The following is a 14600-nucleotide window of genomic DNA, read 5'->3' as shown; positions in this document are numbered from 1 at the left end:
ATTCAAATTAGTGTAACGTGTTTCGTGGGGTGTCCATCCCGACGAGAGAAACAGCTACCTATCGAAAGAATGGATTCGGTGTGAGGAAAGGCGACTCGATACGTTAGTTACGACGAGTCTCAACGTATCGTAGTATCGTTTTCACTAAGCTCGACGACGCAACCACCGTACCCCTCGACTGTTTCTCTAGGAATAGCCGTGTAATTACGCAGCGAATATTTCCCGTCGGAACGAGTTTCTATGCGCCGACCGCTTTTTTCAACAGAAAGCGACATCCCATTCACCCTATCCACTTTCGGAATCGAATCAGAGAATGGGATAAATTACCGAGAATCTCTTCTGTCTATGATATGAGACATGTTTTAGGAACTATAAGGAAACGAAAATATGGTTTTCTCTTTAGTAACGGATACCTAATTCCGTGGAAGACAAATTAAAATGTGAGCTTGTTCAGAGAGGAGTACATTTTTAGCAAAGGAAAATTTTCTTGGAAAATCGGTAATGCCCTCATTTGCGAGTCAATTTTGCTTAAACGTTTGACAAATTGTGTAGAGTGTCTGGTCATCTTTATCCTCGATATTTTTCGACTGTACTCTCTTTAGCTAGAATGTCATTGATGATGCGGGTTGCTGTCTAAATATTGTGCGGGTTAAAAAAAGAAATACAAAACATGCGTTAGAATCGATAGTTTATTGCGGATAGCGGAAGTTTATTGGGAAAAGTTAAGAAATCAGCTCGAAAATCTGTATAGCACGAACGTTAATAGAATAATAGATATATTTACTCGCATTTTCTACTTTTATACATTAAAGAAGAAATCAACGATAAACCAGAAATAACTCGTTAAAAAATGGGAAAAAATATATTAAGATAAGAGACCAATAATAAATTATAAATAAATTGCTTCATTTCGATCCGTTCGAAGAACTTGTGATTTATTTATAAGATGACATGATAAATTTCTGTTGCAATGTGAATTTCAAATCGATAGCAAAATCAGTTGGAAATATAATGTCTGTACGATCGGACAAACCACGTGGAACTTTCCACCAGTGTTATACGAAGCCAGAAATTTTTGCAATTTCGGAATTAAAAGTCGATAAGGACACATTCGTTTAGGTCAGTTTTAATCTTCGTACGAATGTAAGTGCACAATTTATTTTTTACTGAAAGGAAACGACACGCGAAGGTAGGTGTAGGCAATCCATAAGTAAAATAATTACTAAATTTGGGAAATTGGAAATCTGACTGACAGTTTGTTAGTTTTCCCGAATTATATCCGAACGATCACACGCTGACAGTCGCATTTTTCTTCGAAGGAATTTACCGCGGTATCTGCTCATGGACAAATACAAATTCAAAGGGTAGAGATAATTCTCCAGAGTTCACCGGTATTTCACGAAATGTGCGGTAACTTGTTAATTCATAGGCACTTAAATTCCGAAAATGTGGGTGTAAAGCGGAGCGTGATCGCGCGTGTGCGTGCCACCCACGTACATTACCGCCCAAAAGTATCTGGACGCTCGATTGCCTTTGTCAGTATACATAAGACGAGAGATTTTTCCTCAGAAGCCAAAGTGATTTTTTCAATAATTTTTTCCAAGTTTATAAACCACATCGGGCAATATATCGTAGTAGATACTTAAATTCTCAATAATTCGAACGACTCTGTTCGATAACTGCTTTAGTGTGAGCAGACGGTAACATATTTAACTAAAAAAATGAAGGAAATTATTTCAAGCAGGAGAAAAATGACGAATCGATTATTGCTGATTAATCGTAATATGTTGTTACTGAGCTTTTAACTGGAGTTTATAAAGTTTATTATGAGTAAAGAATTCATATAATAATTGAAATTTATACAGTCTGCTAACTCTACAAGGACTCGTTAAGTACCGATAATCGTTTAAATTTACGTATTGTCACCAGAAATTCGCCAAAAGCGTCCAGATATTTATGAACGGTAGTGTACACACATAGACGCAGACATACGTGAAATGGTGTAGGTTGGAACCGATGCCCGCGAATCGCCGATCAATATCGCCATTGTTTTCCATTCAGCTGATAATACCGGCGGCTTTTGGAGTATGGCGTTCGGTCTTATTGTAGAAGTTGGCTCGTTCAGCTTAGTTCCACGAGGAAACATTTCAGTTGTTTTCGCGTTAAATACTTAGCAAACCAGCGGGGCTATTATATTTAGTTCGGTAACTTTCCTTTCGTCGTAACGATTGATCGTTTCTGATTATATCGTAAGCGAGAAGCGTGCGCGCTAAATCGTACGCGTTTCTTTCCTCGTTACATCACTGCATCGCTTACTCGGAGGTTTCGGAAAACATCGAAAAGTTTAACACTTTTGATGACTTTGTTTTTCCATTTTTCTCTTCTTTGTAGTTGGAAGTATTTTACGCGAACAATACGCACAATGATGTTAACGAATGTAAATTTGAGACAAAAATACTGGTGGATGTATGGTAGCAGGGGACAAAGTGTGCATTGAAGTCTAACGCGGATGATATCATGGGTAATTGCTGGATGAAATCACCTGTTATTTGGAGAACTTGCGTGGATTTCTAGTTTCAGAATAGGACATTGCGTTGGTGCGATATGGGGTATAGAATAATTATCGGTAAAATAAGAAACAATTGCTACGAAAATCAAAAAGTAAATACATGCGCCGTCGTATTAATACCGTTAACAATTTCCTATAGATACGTTATATATAACAAACGCTTATCTCCTTATACAAGACGTCCTACGCAATGAATTTGGCGATAACGAGCCCCGGAATTTAACAAGGTGCGACTCTTTACGATTTGATTAATAGTAGAAAATATTATGGAAAATCTTAAACGATTGGATAGGAAGGAGTCCAAGCTGTGTAATTACCAGCAGATTACTCTAACTAACATCTGTTAGCGATTAAAGTCAATACAATGGCCTATAGGGACAGGTCGCGAGGTCGCAATAGACTCGTCTGAAATGTTTTCCTAGTGAAATCAAAACCGTCGAGGAGCACGCTTTTTACCTTTCCGTGATGTTTGACTTTTGCTAACCTTTTAAGAAGATTGTCGGGTTGTAGGTATACTTCTATAGAATTGTGTTCTTTTGTGCGGGGCCATAGAGGGAAGGTACTTTGCAGGGAAAACCTCTGTCTGCGGAGCAATAAAAGCTCAAGGTCTTGTTCCGATACCACTGGATCCTTTCATCGATCCGCATTCACCACAGTTGACACGTATTTCACGGTGAACCGTTCTGACAGGTGTTAGACAATCATCGATTATCTTCGGTGTGTTTGTTTTCTATTCAACCTGCGGTTTCTCGCTTCTCCAGGTTGCATTTTGCTTTCTTGTCCCTTTTCTCGGCGACCTTAACTCGGTATACGATAAGTCTAACAAGTAGATGTCTATATAAATCATTTATTTTATAAATATCTATGTAAAGCGTCTGTTTGAATTTCAGCTATGCGTTTTGTTTCTAATAAAATTTCGGCGGATGAAATTATTCGGAAATAATATCAAATCGGCATTAATATCAATCGATTAGGATATATCAAAATGTATATTCACAATTGCTAGAATTAACAACATCTTTGAAAGGAAAATGCGAGATCAAATTATTAAATTTTGTCTTTTACTTTCGTGGAAGCTCCCTTGTCCGCTTTTTGGCGAGTATTTGTAAAATAGACGGTAAATTCCACAGCCAATTACTTTTAGCGCGTTTATCAAGAATTTCGTACGGTTGGTAATCTCTTTAATGAAGGAACTTGGAATCGACGAATCGTCCGTGAACGTATGTCTGCGGATATCCTGGAAGTTTCTTGAAGTTTCTTGAAGTTCATCGATGCAGAAGAGCTCGTGATCGTCGCGCGAGACGACACTGTCGTCTTCGTGTTCCTATACATATATCCAGATGCCCTGGAATGCGGGGATGCATATGCAAAAACGAACAAGAAGAAATACTTGTTGTCGGCAGGAAGACATCAGACCGCGTTGGAATTCGTGCGGAGGTTTTAGACTTGCGTACACAGATGCACAGTATTCGCACAGTGAATGAGGAAGACGTCTTTCTCTTCGCTGCTTGACTAGGTGAATTTCAAGATCCTTCTAAAGAATTTGTTTCTCGTTCGTTTTTTCTAATATCCTCTCTTTCTCTTTTCTTGCCTCCTGGTGCACATACCGCGTTCAATAGAATGCAAACGTACGACGGCGGTGGGAACCGTCGTAAATATTGCTGCCCCCGAAAGTATCAGAAATAACGCTTCCACCTCGGCGACTCTGACAATCTAAAAATGTATTCCTCTCCTTGCGATTTTATTCTACCGTTTTGCTTGAAGCTTTCCGCTTCGGCGAAACGATTTCTTCGCACAGGCTTTCTTACAAACGATCTATGGACACAGAGTGGATCAATTTTTCCTTCGAACGGATTATAACGATTATTCCTTAACACGGTTTGACGATGTCGATGACACGATTTTGTAAATTATAAGATAAGGATAAGAATTTTAAAAGTTTGATTTGCAATATCGTTAAATCGAAGTAAATACTTGTAAGAAATTCTCTATTTCTAGCACACACTGATATTAATGATATATCGTTGGCACGTACGGCCGTCCTTTTTAGCCTCTTAGTCATTTTAGAAAAAATTTAATCGCAAGTCGGTTGTCGTTAATGCGTTAACAGCCCATTTACCAATGTTTTATCAGGGATTTTATTTCCTACCAAATCCGCTATTTATCTCGATTTCGAGAACTCGCGCGATAATTATCTCGATTGCCTGATCTAAAAGAATTTATTTCACCCGACTAGCTAACGATAAGTATCTAACAGGATAATTTAAATTTGTCCAGTTAAAGTATGATCGGGAATCACCTCGTCTTTTTCTTTTTTTCACTAACCTGAAAGCATTTTCGATTAACTCGCCCCCGATGGGAAATATTTCATGGCGGTACCGTCCCACGATCCCCGCTATCATAATCTCTATCCATCTAATTAACGATGTCGTTAATTTTACGGGCTACGTGTCGGTGTACACGCAGCGAAAGAACAGTTTTCACCTGTAACAATATCGAAACCGGTGCACCGTCTACCTCGCTGTATGCCCAAAATCCTTTTAGCTAATTTAATCGGTTCTAATTCCGTTACAGCCAGCGACAACTCTTAAGCTCGTTGCGTGGAGAGGGTACAGACCGGGATGGTCGTTTTCATTGTTTCATTCCGTTAATTCCAATTCCTCTCTTTTTATCCTTTTCCCTTCGTTTCTTTTTTTTTCCCCTATCCTGGACATGCCGATGACTGGGATATCAAAAATCCAATACCTGTAAACGATAACAGTCGAAATGTTTATTCCAGATTTTTCCCAGTAGAATTTAACGTTACCCAGAGCTTTGCCAAATAAAGATTTTGTCATTTATAACGTCACTATTTTTCACGGTATTTTATTTCTAAATTTTATAATTCTAAAATCTTGGTTCAGACGTAGATCGGGTTGGTCAGAGGGTTGATCGAGGCTGGGCGAAGGAAAAATCGTGGAACAAATTCGCACGGAGTGACCTACCGCGTGTGACGGCGTTGTTCGCTCGTTTCAGTCTGGTTAATCAGGAGCAGTCGATCGGAAAGGTTAAAAATTATTTTTCTCCCGTCCGCAATTTCTCTCGTTCCTCTTCATCCCCTGGCCTATTCGCCGCCCTTTATTTTTGTTCTCGCTCTCGCTCTCCGTTAGACGACGCGACGTCAACAACCGTGGTACTAGCATGGTTATCCGGATCAGTGGACGTTTACAGTCGAACGGAATCCCATAGCAAGCCGTGTTCAATTCTAGCAGAGGCATTATAAAATAGACACGAAACTATAGGTGCAAAGTGAATGCGCCTCGAAGGTGAAACGTCAAACTCTCGCGTGATCTGCATCAAAGGGGTGCAGTCGTTCGTGGGATGCGATTAACGAGTATTACCTTGTTTATTTGCGTTCTTTATGGATATCGAGATGAAGAGACTTTACGAGGTTCGATCAACGATCAAAACATTCGACGATATTCTCGACATTCTTAAAGGCACGTTAAAGGCTGATATTCGATTGACGCATTTCGTTTGCAAGTGAATCAGATATCTTATATTCTACTTTGATATGCATTTTTATGGGAGTACGAAAAAAAAAAAAAAAAAAAAAAAAGAAAAGAAAGAATACGCTACAACGATAGCAAATTTATGCGTGATAACCGTAGAAAGGCTCACCTGTCTCCTGACGTCGATGATTTTTGGATATCTGTCTGAAACCTATATAAACTGTAAACAAAGGATAAGAATTAGGTTTGGATTAGGCGTTATTTTATCCGGATGGCTCGTAGGAGCCGATAACCAACGATAGCGGTGCCACAGACGCACGACTAGGGGCAGAATTCGATGGCTAGTATCGATAGTATTTCGTGAACATCTCGGAAACTAAGCGACTGCAGACCTTATACGTATAGGAGAAAGTTGCTGAAAATATCGATTTCTACGACGTATCCAAAGATCATCGAAATCGAAGAATAGTCAGTCTTTTTACGGTTTCACCAATTTATCGTTCCATTTTAGATGATTTCAAATTGATCAAATGAATGTAATTACGCGTAGATGTTTTTATGCAAACTTACATTTCATAATTCAGGTTATTCCTCATTCCTGGACTTGAACGCGAATTCTGATTAAACTAAGAATATCAATGATTTGGAACACGGATGATACCCTAAATTCCCAGTTAATCACGAAGCAGTATCTAATTTGTCGCGATCCCTGTTCGTAGTTGGACGAAGCTGGTTGTTGTTTAGTGGGTGTAAGGTTTCGAACTCCGTTAGACTGTCATACAAAGGAACAATTAGGTATTCAGTAGATCGCACGAATTCGATGCAGACGTCAAGGACGTCCTTCGATGGTAGGACGAGTCGAATGCGCTGTGCGGCGTCCCCGACGACGTCGACGTCGACGTCGACGTCGACGATCACGAAAAGTCTGTGTGAGATATTGATTTGGTCGTCCCTCTTTTTCTGCGGTAGTCACGTGAAAGAAGTGGACGAAGCTCGAAGCCGCATTCGTGCACGTATATCGATTCGACCGAGAGAGGCGAACGAAGTCTTTCGAGAGCACGCGAAAAACTAGTCACGAGGCAGAGATACGTGGTATACCATGCCAATACGTGGTTGATACTCTTGATATTCCATTGCTCTTATCTTTGTTCGCAGTACCGGCTGTAACAGTTCATTCATAAAGTTATTTTATTATATTTTAATAATTGGCTGTTCCGTATCCGTTGATCACTACGATTGAGTCAATGGATCGAAAGGTCGTATCTGTTAACCCTCCAATTCTCACATACCTCAGATTATGACGCAATATGGGAAATTGGACCAATTTCTATCTCTATCGATACGAAACGGAATGTCTCGACAGTTTATTTCGAAACACGTATAAATTATTATTTCTTATTTTTATTGTAAATTAGAAGTCTGTTTGCCGTATTCCAGTGCACGTTTTAACGAAGAGATTTAATTAAAATGTTAGCAAATAGTGTATAAAAAATTGTAGGATAAGGGAACAACGATAGCCAGCTAGGAAATATCTTTTATCGAGTAGAGCACCAATCGATGCTGGTTAATAGGTTAATTTGCGAGTAATCTTTTAGATTGAATTAGCTGTGTGAAAAGGGGAAGCTACTCGTGCTAGTGCAATACACTGGGACATTTGTACTGAATATCGAAGTTCCACGAAGTACAGGTTGCTTGGACGTTATCGAGTATCTTTCGAAACGATAAAGTTCGATTATCGAACGATAACGGAAGTCTTGATAAAAAAGAAGTCTCGAACGAGTGTCGCTATCTTCTGTTACAGTAAATTCGTTTCGTTTTAGCTTACCTTTCATAAACATCTTTTCACTAGTTCGTCGATTCGACGCTAAAGACCGGACAATTGTTATCGTAAAGCTGAAAAAGTATATATATATATATGAAAGCAAAAGAGAAGCAGCGAAATAAGAACACAGAGAGAGTTCGCGTTTGTTCGTTACGCTGTATGAATAACGTTATACGAGTTTTAGTAGTTTCCTTGTTTCATCGTTTAAAATTATCGCGAAACAATAATTTAGCGAATTTGAACCTTCGCTTAAAGTTACTATAGAAAGGTATTTCGCTGAAGTTACCTATTTATTATCATCTATCGTTCGATATATCGCTGTGTTACGAAAACGAATAACATTGCGGCGTTCTAACGAAGAGAAAGAAGAGAGGAAAAACGACAGGAAGCAGCTTTTCGTTCGCAGCTCGAGGGCAATCTTATTAGCAAGTACCTCCTTAGGTTTCGTAGCAAGTTTCAAAATCTATCACAGCGAAAATTCGACATTTATTTGTACGAATATGTTTGTTAGATGTTACGAATAGAGTGGTTAGATGAGAAGTTTCGAGAGTTCCATACTAATACGATACTTTTCATAAAGAGTTGTCTTCTTGTTCGCATCGGGGATAGAGTTAACATAATTACTAACGGCGCGATCGTTTCGTCGATTTTTACTTAGGAAGCGATACGAGCAATTCTTTTTATCATCGCGTTGGAAAATGCCAGTGACAAGAAAATTCGACGAGATCTTATTTAATCGCGAGAAACTCGGGTACGATTGCCGCTGGTCGGTCAGAATCGACGCGTCGAATCGTTTCGAATGGTAACGATTTTCGTGGCCACGAAAATCCCCGCGAAAACAAACGGTTCGAACGAAAACGTTTTTCTTCCCGGCATTTTCTAGCGCGTTGAACGCGCGCATACGTCCCCATAACTCTTCCTGGGTAACATGAGAAACGAGTGGAGCGCCTCGGGCCCGCTTTTCGTAAGCGGCTTACTCGCGTGACGGAAAATTGTACTATGTTTCTCTCGCCGACCCTCTTCGGCCGTTTCTTTTTCTTTACCTTAACTGTTTCTGACTCGTACATAAAGCAAATGCTAGACCGTGTATAGTTGCCGACAGAGATGCCGAGCGAAGTCGTAAAGTTGATATCGTTGGTTTGTCGGCAGAGAATAGAAAGTCATCAAATCTGAGATATTTCGAAAGATTGATCAAAGACTCTGAAAGTTTAAAGATTTATAAGCTACGTTATAAAGGGGCAACAAATTTTTCGTTGTCGAGTGACCGAACGATCGGTATTCTCCCGCTTCAATTCTTTATCCGAGACTAATTTCTTGGAAAATTTACGCTACGCGTATGTCTGAAATTACCGTTCCGGTTCTCGAAACGCGTAAACTTAAATATCAGACCGATTTTACGACCTCGCTGTATCTCTTTCACCGACGATACGCTTACATCAATGAGAGGGCCGCCATTTAGTACTTCGATTTACGATCTCGCTACATCGATTCCACTAACTGTACTTACGGTAGCGTTTGCTCCCGAATCGATTACTCGTGTCGCGCGCGGCGAAAGTTTTCGTCGATCGGTCATCGCCGATCACGCGAATTCAATTTTTTTTTGCGAGATATTGATAAGAATCGCGAAATTTTGCCCGTTGATTACCTGCACTTACGCAATTTCATACCTGACGACTCAATGATCGAAACAGTATCCCATATATGTACTTCTTATTCTAATATTTATATCGTAATCGTACGGAATTCTGAACGTCACTCTTTTTATTCGATCGGTATACTTGATATTTCTTCTCGAGTATTGCACGAAATATTAAACGACAGGAATTGCGCGCACCAGACGTACATTTCGTTGTCTGGACGTGGTACGTGTCCATGGAATCGCGTTATAAACATTACGTTGAGAAAGCATCGTTAATTGATTGATAGAATTTTTATATCGCGACTATCTCTAATCTAATTAGCATTTATTTTTCGTTTCCTTCGCGCGAATGATGGAATTACACCCGATAGAAAAACCGTACGATCAGTTTCGTTTTTATCGTGACTCCATATACAATGGCGAACGAAAGATGATAGAATTTTAAATATAGATACGTATAAAATATCGTACAGAGATATATCAATTTTAAACTTTCTTTTGGCCGCCATTGCGTAATAAGTTATCGATCGACCAAGGATCGCGCGTCCTCGATGCCTTCACTTACTCGATTAAGCGTGCTTGCATTGGTAGTCCTGCGCTTTTTCTATTTTACCTTTGCCCATTCGCGGCCTCTGCTTTATCATCCATTTACACTTGGCCCTCTACACGTACATATACAAATCCCTACGAACATATATCCTTTGTCTATCTCTATCAATCTATCTATCTATCTATCTATCTATCTACGTATCTATCTATTTATTTATCTGTCTATCTATATCTATCTACGTATCTTTCTGTTCGAAAGCCAAAGCCTTTCACCGAGTCTGATCGTCACCCTTCCCACAACCCTCCACAAGCAGCCCCCAGAAACAAGAAGCATTTTAAGCCTTTGCATCCGCAGTAACGCGAGTTTTCGCTTTTGGTATGTTTCCAGAACAGCAGAATCCGGAGTTCGACCGCGGGAGGAACCAGGAGTGCGCCGAATAAATGACGTAAATCCGAGGAACGGAAACGCAACGTCACTCGCTAACTCGCAACCCCCCTTCCCCCTACCGAACCTCCCCCATTCTGTCTTTCTCTTTTACCGTTTCCACGTTTCTCCTATCCCACCCCCCTTCCCTTTGCCCGATCCAGCACACCACCACGGCCCGACCCTTCCATCGCATACGATCTCCACGATCCGACACACGACTGGACCCCTGACCCCCTGCCTCTTTACCCGCTTTGTCGCCTACCGCCTTCTTTCGTGCTTACTCTCAAATCTGCTCCAACCTTCGAGTCTTCTTCTCCCTCCGTTTCTTTCCAACGTTTCGCTCCGACGTTTTCCTCCCATCCACCGTTCCTCAGCAGTATCACGCCACCGTTGCTCCTTATCTCGCCCCCTTATCTCGCCCCTTCTCCAAGAAGCGCAACCGTGGCTAAGGTGATCTTTCCGAAAAATTCGAGAGCTCCGTTTTCTCTTACGGCCTACTACTACTAGTACTACTACTACTACTATTACTACTACTACCTCCTCGGAGTCGTCCTTCCTCGTCCAAGTAGACTACACACAAGACACGCGTTAGCTTCAGAACCGGCTTGAAGGACACCACGACCGGCTTTTTGACACACACACACACCTCTCTCTCTTTATATATATATATATATACATATTATATATATATATTATATTATATTATATATATATATATATATCTCTGTGCAACAAAACTCGAATGCAGCAACAATCAGCCTATATATTCGATAAAGAGCAAAATCAACGCGTTCCTAGAGAGCATACACTCGTTGGTCGACGTTTATAGCTTCTCGAAGGCTTTCAAGCTTTGCCCAAACTACTACTACTTGCTCTAGTTGCTAAAGCGCCCTCCAAAAAGCTCTCCGAGTGCATCGTGCGAAGATAAAAGGAAGATCGAAGCAAGTTGAATATCGGTAGGAAGAATCAAAAAGGAGAGAGAGGATCTTTCGTGCGCTAGCTTGTCTCTAGAGGCAAAGCAGGTCGACCGTGGCAGAAGCTCGACGCAAAACGCCTAAAAACGCAGAAAAGCCAGAGCGCCTAATCGCTGACAATATACACACATAAATATCACCATAAATATCTTCTACTTCACTACTTCTTTCTCACTGTGAGAATATCTTCCTCTGCCAACTTTCCTCGAGTAGAAGGGTGCAACGCGTTCCTCTTCCAGCCAACCGTTTCTACGTGAATCATCGAAAGAGTCGAGACGCGACAATCAACCTACACGTCTACCAAACTAGCTGGAATTACAAAGTCTCTCGAAAGAAAGAAAAAGGAACGGAAACAGCTCTCTTTCTCTTTTACGCCACCTGGCAAGCACACAGCTAACCGAAACTCGGTCTCTGCGTTACGACTGAACGTACTGCGATCGATAACAACTGTGTTTGATAAAGAGCAGCCAGGCGATAACGGTGTGTGCGTATGTGTGTGTGTGTGTGTGTGATCATCGGCGGTCTAAATATAGTTTAGAATTTCTCGTAGAACTGGCGCTGACAATCGCGAGCCTTTTACGCTACGCACGGTGTTCGATAATACGCGACAACGAATCATAGGCAATTAAAACGGAGCAGAGGAAATCGAGAAATTCAGAGAAGGAAAGGATAATCGAGAAGAAACGTGTAACGACGGGTTAATTCGCGCTCAAACATACGGATAAAGTAAAATCTTCGTTACGTCGTCGATTACGTCGTCCGGTTTCCGCGAGTTTTTAATCGTGATTCATCTACAAGGAAGATCGTCCGAGCTCTTGGAAGATCATCGACTCGCCGCAGGACTCGTTCATGGGACAATAAGATCGCATCCTACTGAAAGAAATACTTCTTGCGTAAGGTACCACTATTTACCATAGTATCGAAGCTCGAGGCACCTGCGAGCATTTCGACGAGCTATCGTGCGAATAGGTGTGAGCTTTTGAACGAACGTGGTCGAAAGAGCGCGGATATTTATGCATTTATGGAAACTTCACTTTTTCATCAATTCGATCACTTCCTTTTAGTCGTAGTATGCTTTTATTATAAAATCATTTTAGATAAATATCTGCACGGTCATTTGCTTGTATCGCTAACGAAGTGTCTCTTTCGACTCTTTATCTTCTGAATTACGTTCTACGTTAATACGTAAATATTCGTTAGAATCGGTACAACGTAAACGAATATATAAAATATCACGAGAGGAGCGCGTATTTCTAAAAAGGTTGCGTACCGTTCTAACGAAAACGATCCTTTAAACTACCATCGAGGCATAAAAGGTTAGATAACGCTTCTCCGACGGTATATCAAACTACTTTCGTCAACTTGGATCTCGATAAAATTGAATTTTCTACTATCATAAAATCGGCTCGTTTCGAGCATCGAACCTTTATACCCGTCGAAGTCGTTCCATTGATGAAAAGACAAAGGGAACGAAAGCGGACGCTTCGTAGGTTACGATTCATCGGTTGTGCACGCGAATGAAAGGCCTGGTGTGATTGAAAGCGGAAGCAATACGTGTCGTACCGTAGTCGATAGTCTGAAAGAACCAACACGCGAATCGAAAGGGAAAGCAAGAAAGAAAGAAAGAAAGAAAGATAGAAAGAAAGGAACGAAGGAAGTAAGGAAGAAAGAGGGAAAGAAAGAAAGAACGAACGGATATGAATTTCTGTAGCTCGTCGAAATTCTTGTAAGTGCAAATGAGCGCTCGCGAGTCGATTTGAATAAAAAAGCGAAACAATTGTATCCTTGGGAAGATTAGCCGGTGCGAGTGAACAAGATTAAAGAGTCGAGGCTACGTGGAAGAGCAGCATACGGACAGCCACGGTTTACGGAGGAAGGAGGATAAACTAGAGTCGGTAGAAAAAACCAGACTTTGTGTTAGTCCCTGCCTAAAGAAAGGAGTCCCGCGATCTTCCAGGGCCAGAAATTATGGCAATGGTCAACATGAATAACCTACTGAACGGCAAGGACTCTCGATGGCTTCAGCTAGAGGTTTGCAGGGAGTTCCAGCGCAACAAGTGTACCAGGCCTGACACGGAGTGCAAGTTCGCCCATCCACCAGCTAACGTCGAGGTGCAGAACGGACGGGTCACTGCTTGCTACGACAGTATCAAGGTAACGAACAACACATTGTGTATAATCGAGTTTCCACATCGGGTTACCTGATAATCCATCTTTTCGGCTACTCTCTGTGGCTGCTAAGCATTATCTCCTCTTCTATCCATCTCGCGCACACGTATCTATTATCGTAGGTACACGTATTTGCGTCACCTATAGGATCAGTGCTGTCCTTAATCAGGTTTTAATCAGGTCCAGAAAGAATCACGAACAGCCACGATTAAAATAGCCGATTTATATGTTGACGATTTATTTGTTATTCGAGTTGTTCGTTCCACGCTTGAGAAATCTTTATTCGTTATTCGTTTTTATATTTCCTTTGTATCGTGCACAAGTATACGTATATACTTTTTCTTGTATAATAAATGACGCGAAGAAGGATGATATTGGGTAAGTTTGCGGATAGCACTGACCTACGTGAATAATCACCCTATCGAACTCTCGAAACAGGTAGCTGCCATTTTTAGACTGTTTATATATGTGTGTTCTATATCCCATGCAATACGCGAATCGCGAATTTCATGGATTTTTAGACTTGTAACTCGTTCTATACGTATGTAGTCAATTTTATACGAATGTATTTGTATCGTTAAAGGATTGCTAAATTTCCCATTTACGAATTAGTATACCGCATAGTAGCTCTCTCGCGCTAATCGGGCGAGCTTTCTCGTTGAAATTCATCTCGGGAACGTTCAATTTCGCGTAACGAACAGGGACGACTTCTAATAAAGCTGTCGTTGTAGAAATGTCTCCAAGAAGAGCAAATACGTACACGCAGGAGAGAAAAAAAAAGGAGAGAAAAAAGATACGACTAGGGCGCGGCTCGATAGTCTCGTCGTCCCGTAGATATTAAATTCGAGGATTGAATTTGCAGTTATCGATAGCGACAATTACTCAACGCGTGATCGGACTAGATGAAAAACTGGCTCGACGACTTTGATGAATCAAAATTGATCTTACCGGCGTGGATCT

General features: G+C 40.9%; 1 protein-coding gene across 12 annotated transcripts in view; it reads left to right on the top strand.

The window, feature by feature from the left end:
• The window catches only part of LOC126865549 (probable serine/threonine-protein kinase yakA), a 398082-nt gene that overhangs the window by 11426 nt on the left and 372056 nt on the right, over positions 1–14600 (top strand). For 9 of the 12 annotated variants that reach the window (XM_050618193.1, XM_050618190.1, XM_050618192.1 and 6 more), the window contains exons 2-3: positions 10459–12369; positions 13270–13625. The exons of 1 other annotated variant lie outside the window; for it this stretch is intronic. In XM_050618193.1, coding sequence (XP_050474150.1) covers positions 13440–13625 — 186 coding nt within the window. In that variant the 5' untranslated portion in view covers positions 10459–12369; positions 13270–13439. Of the gene's footprint in view, positions 1–10458; positions 12370–13264; positions 13626–14600 lie in introns of all 12 variants that reach the window. 2 more of the 12 variants (XM_050618189.1, XM_050618188.1) reach the window with 2 other exon arrangements.

Source organism: Bombus huntii, chromosome 5 (assembly GCF_024542735.1).
Source record: "Bombus huntii isolate Logan2020A chromosome 5, iyBomHunt1.1, whole genome shotgun sequence".
NCBI lineage: Eukaryota > Metazoa > Arthropoda > Insecta > Hymenoptera > Apidae > Bombus > Bombus huntii.
The sequence above is the reverse complement of the archived record's forward strand: the minus strand, read 5'-3'. Positions and strand labels throughout refer to the sequence as shown.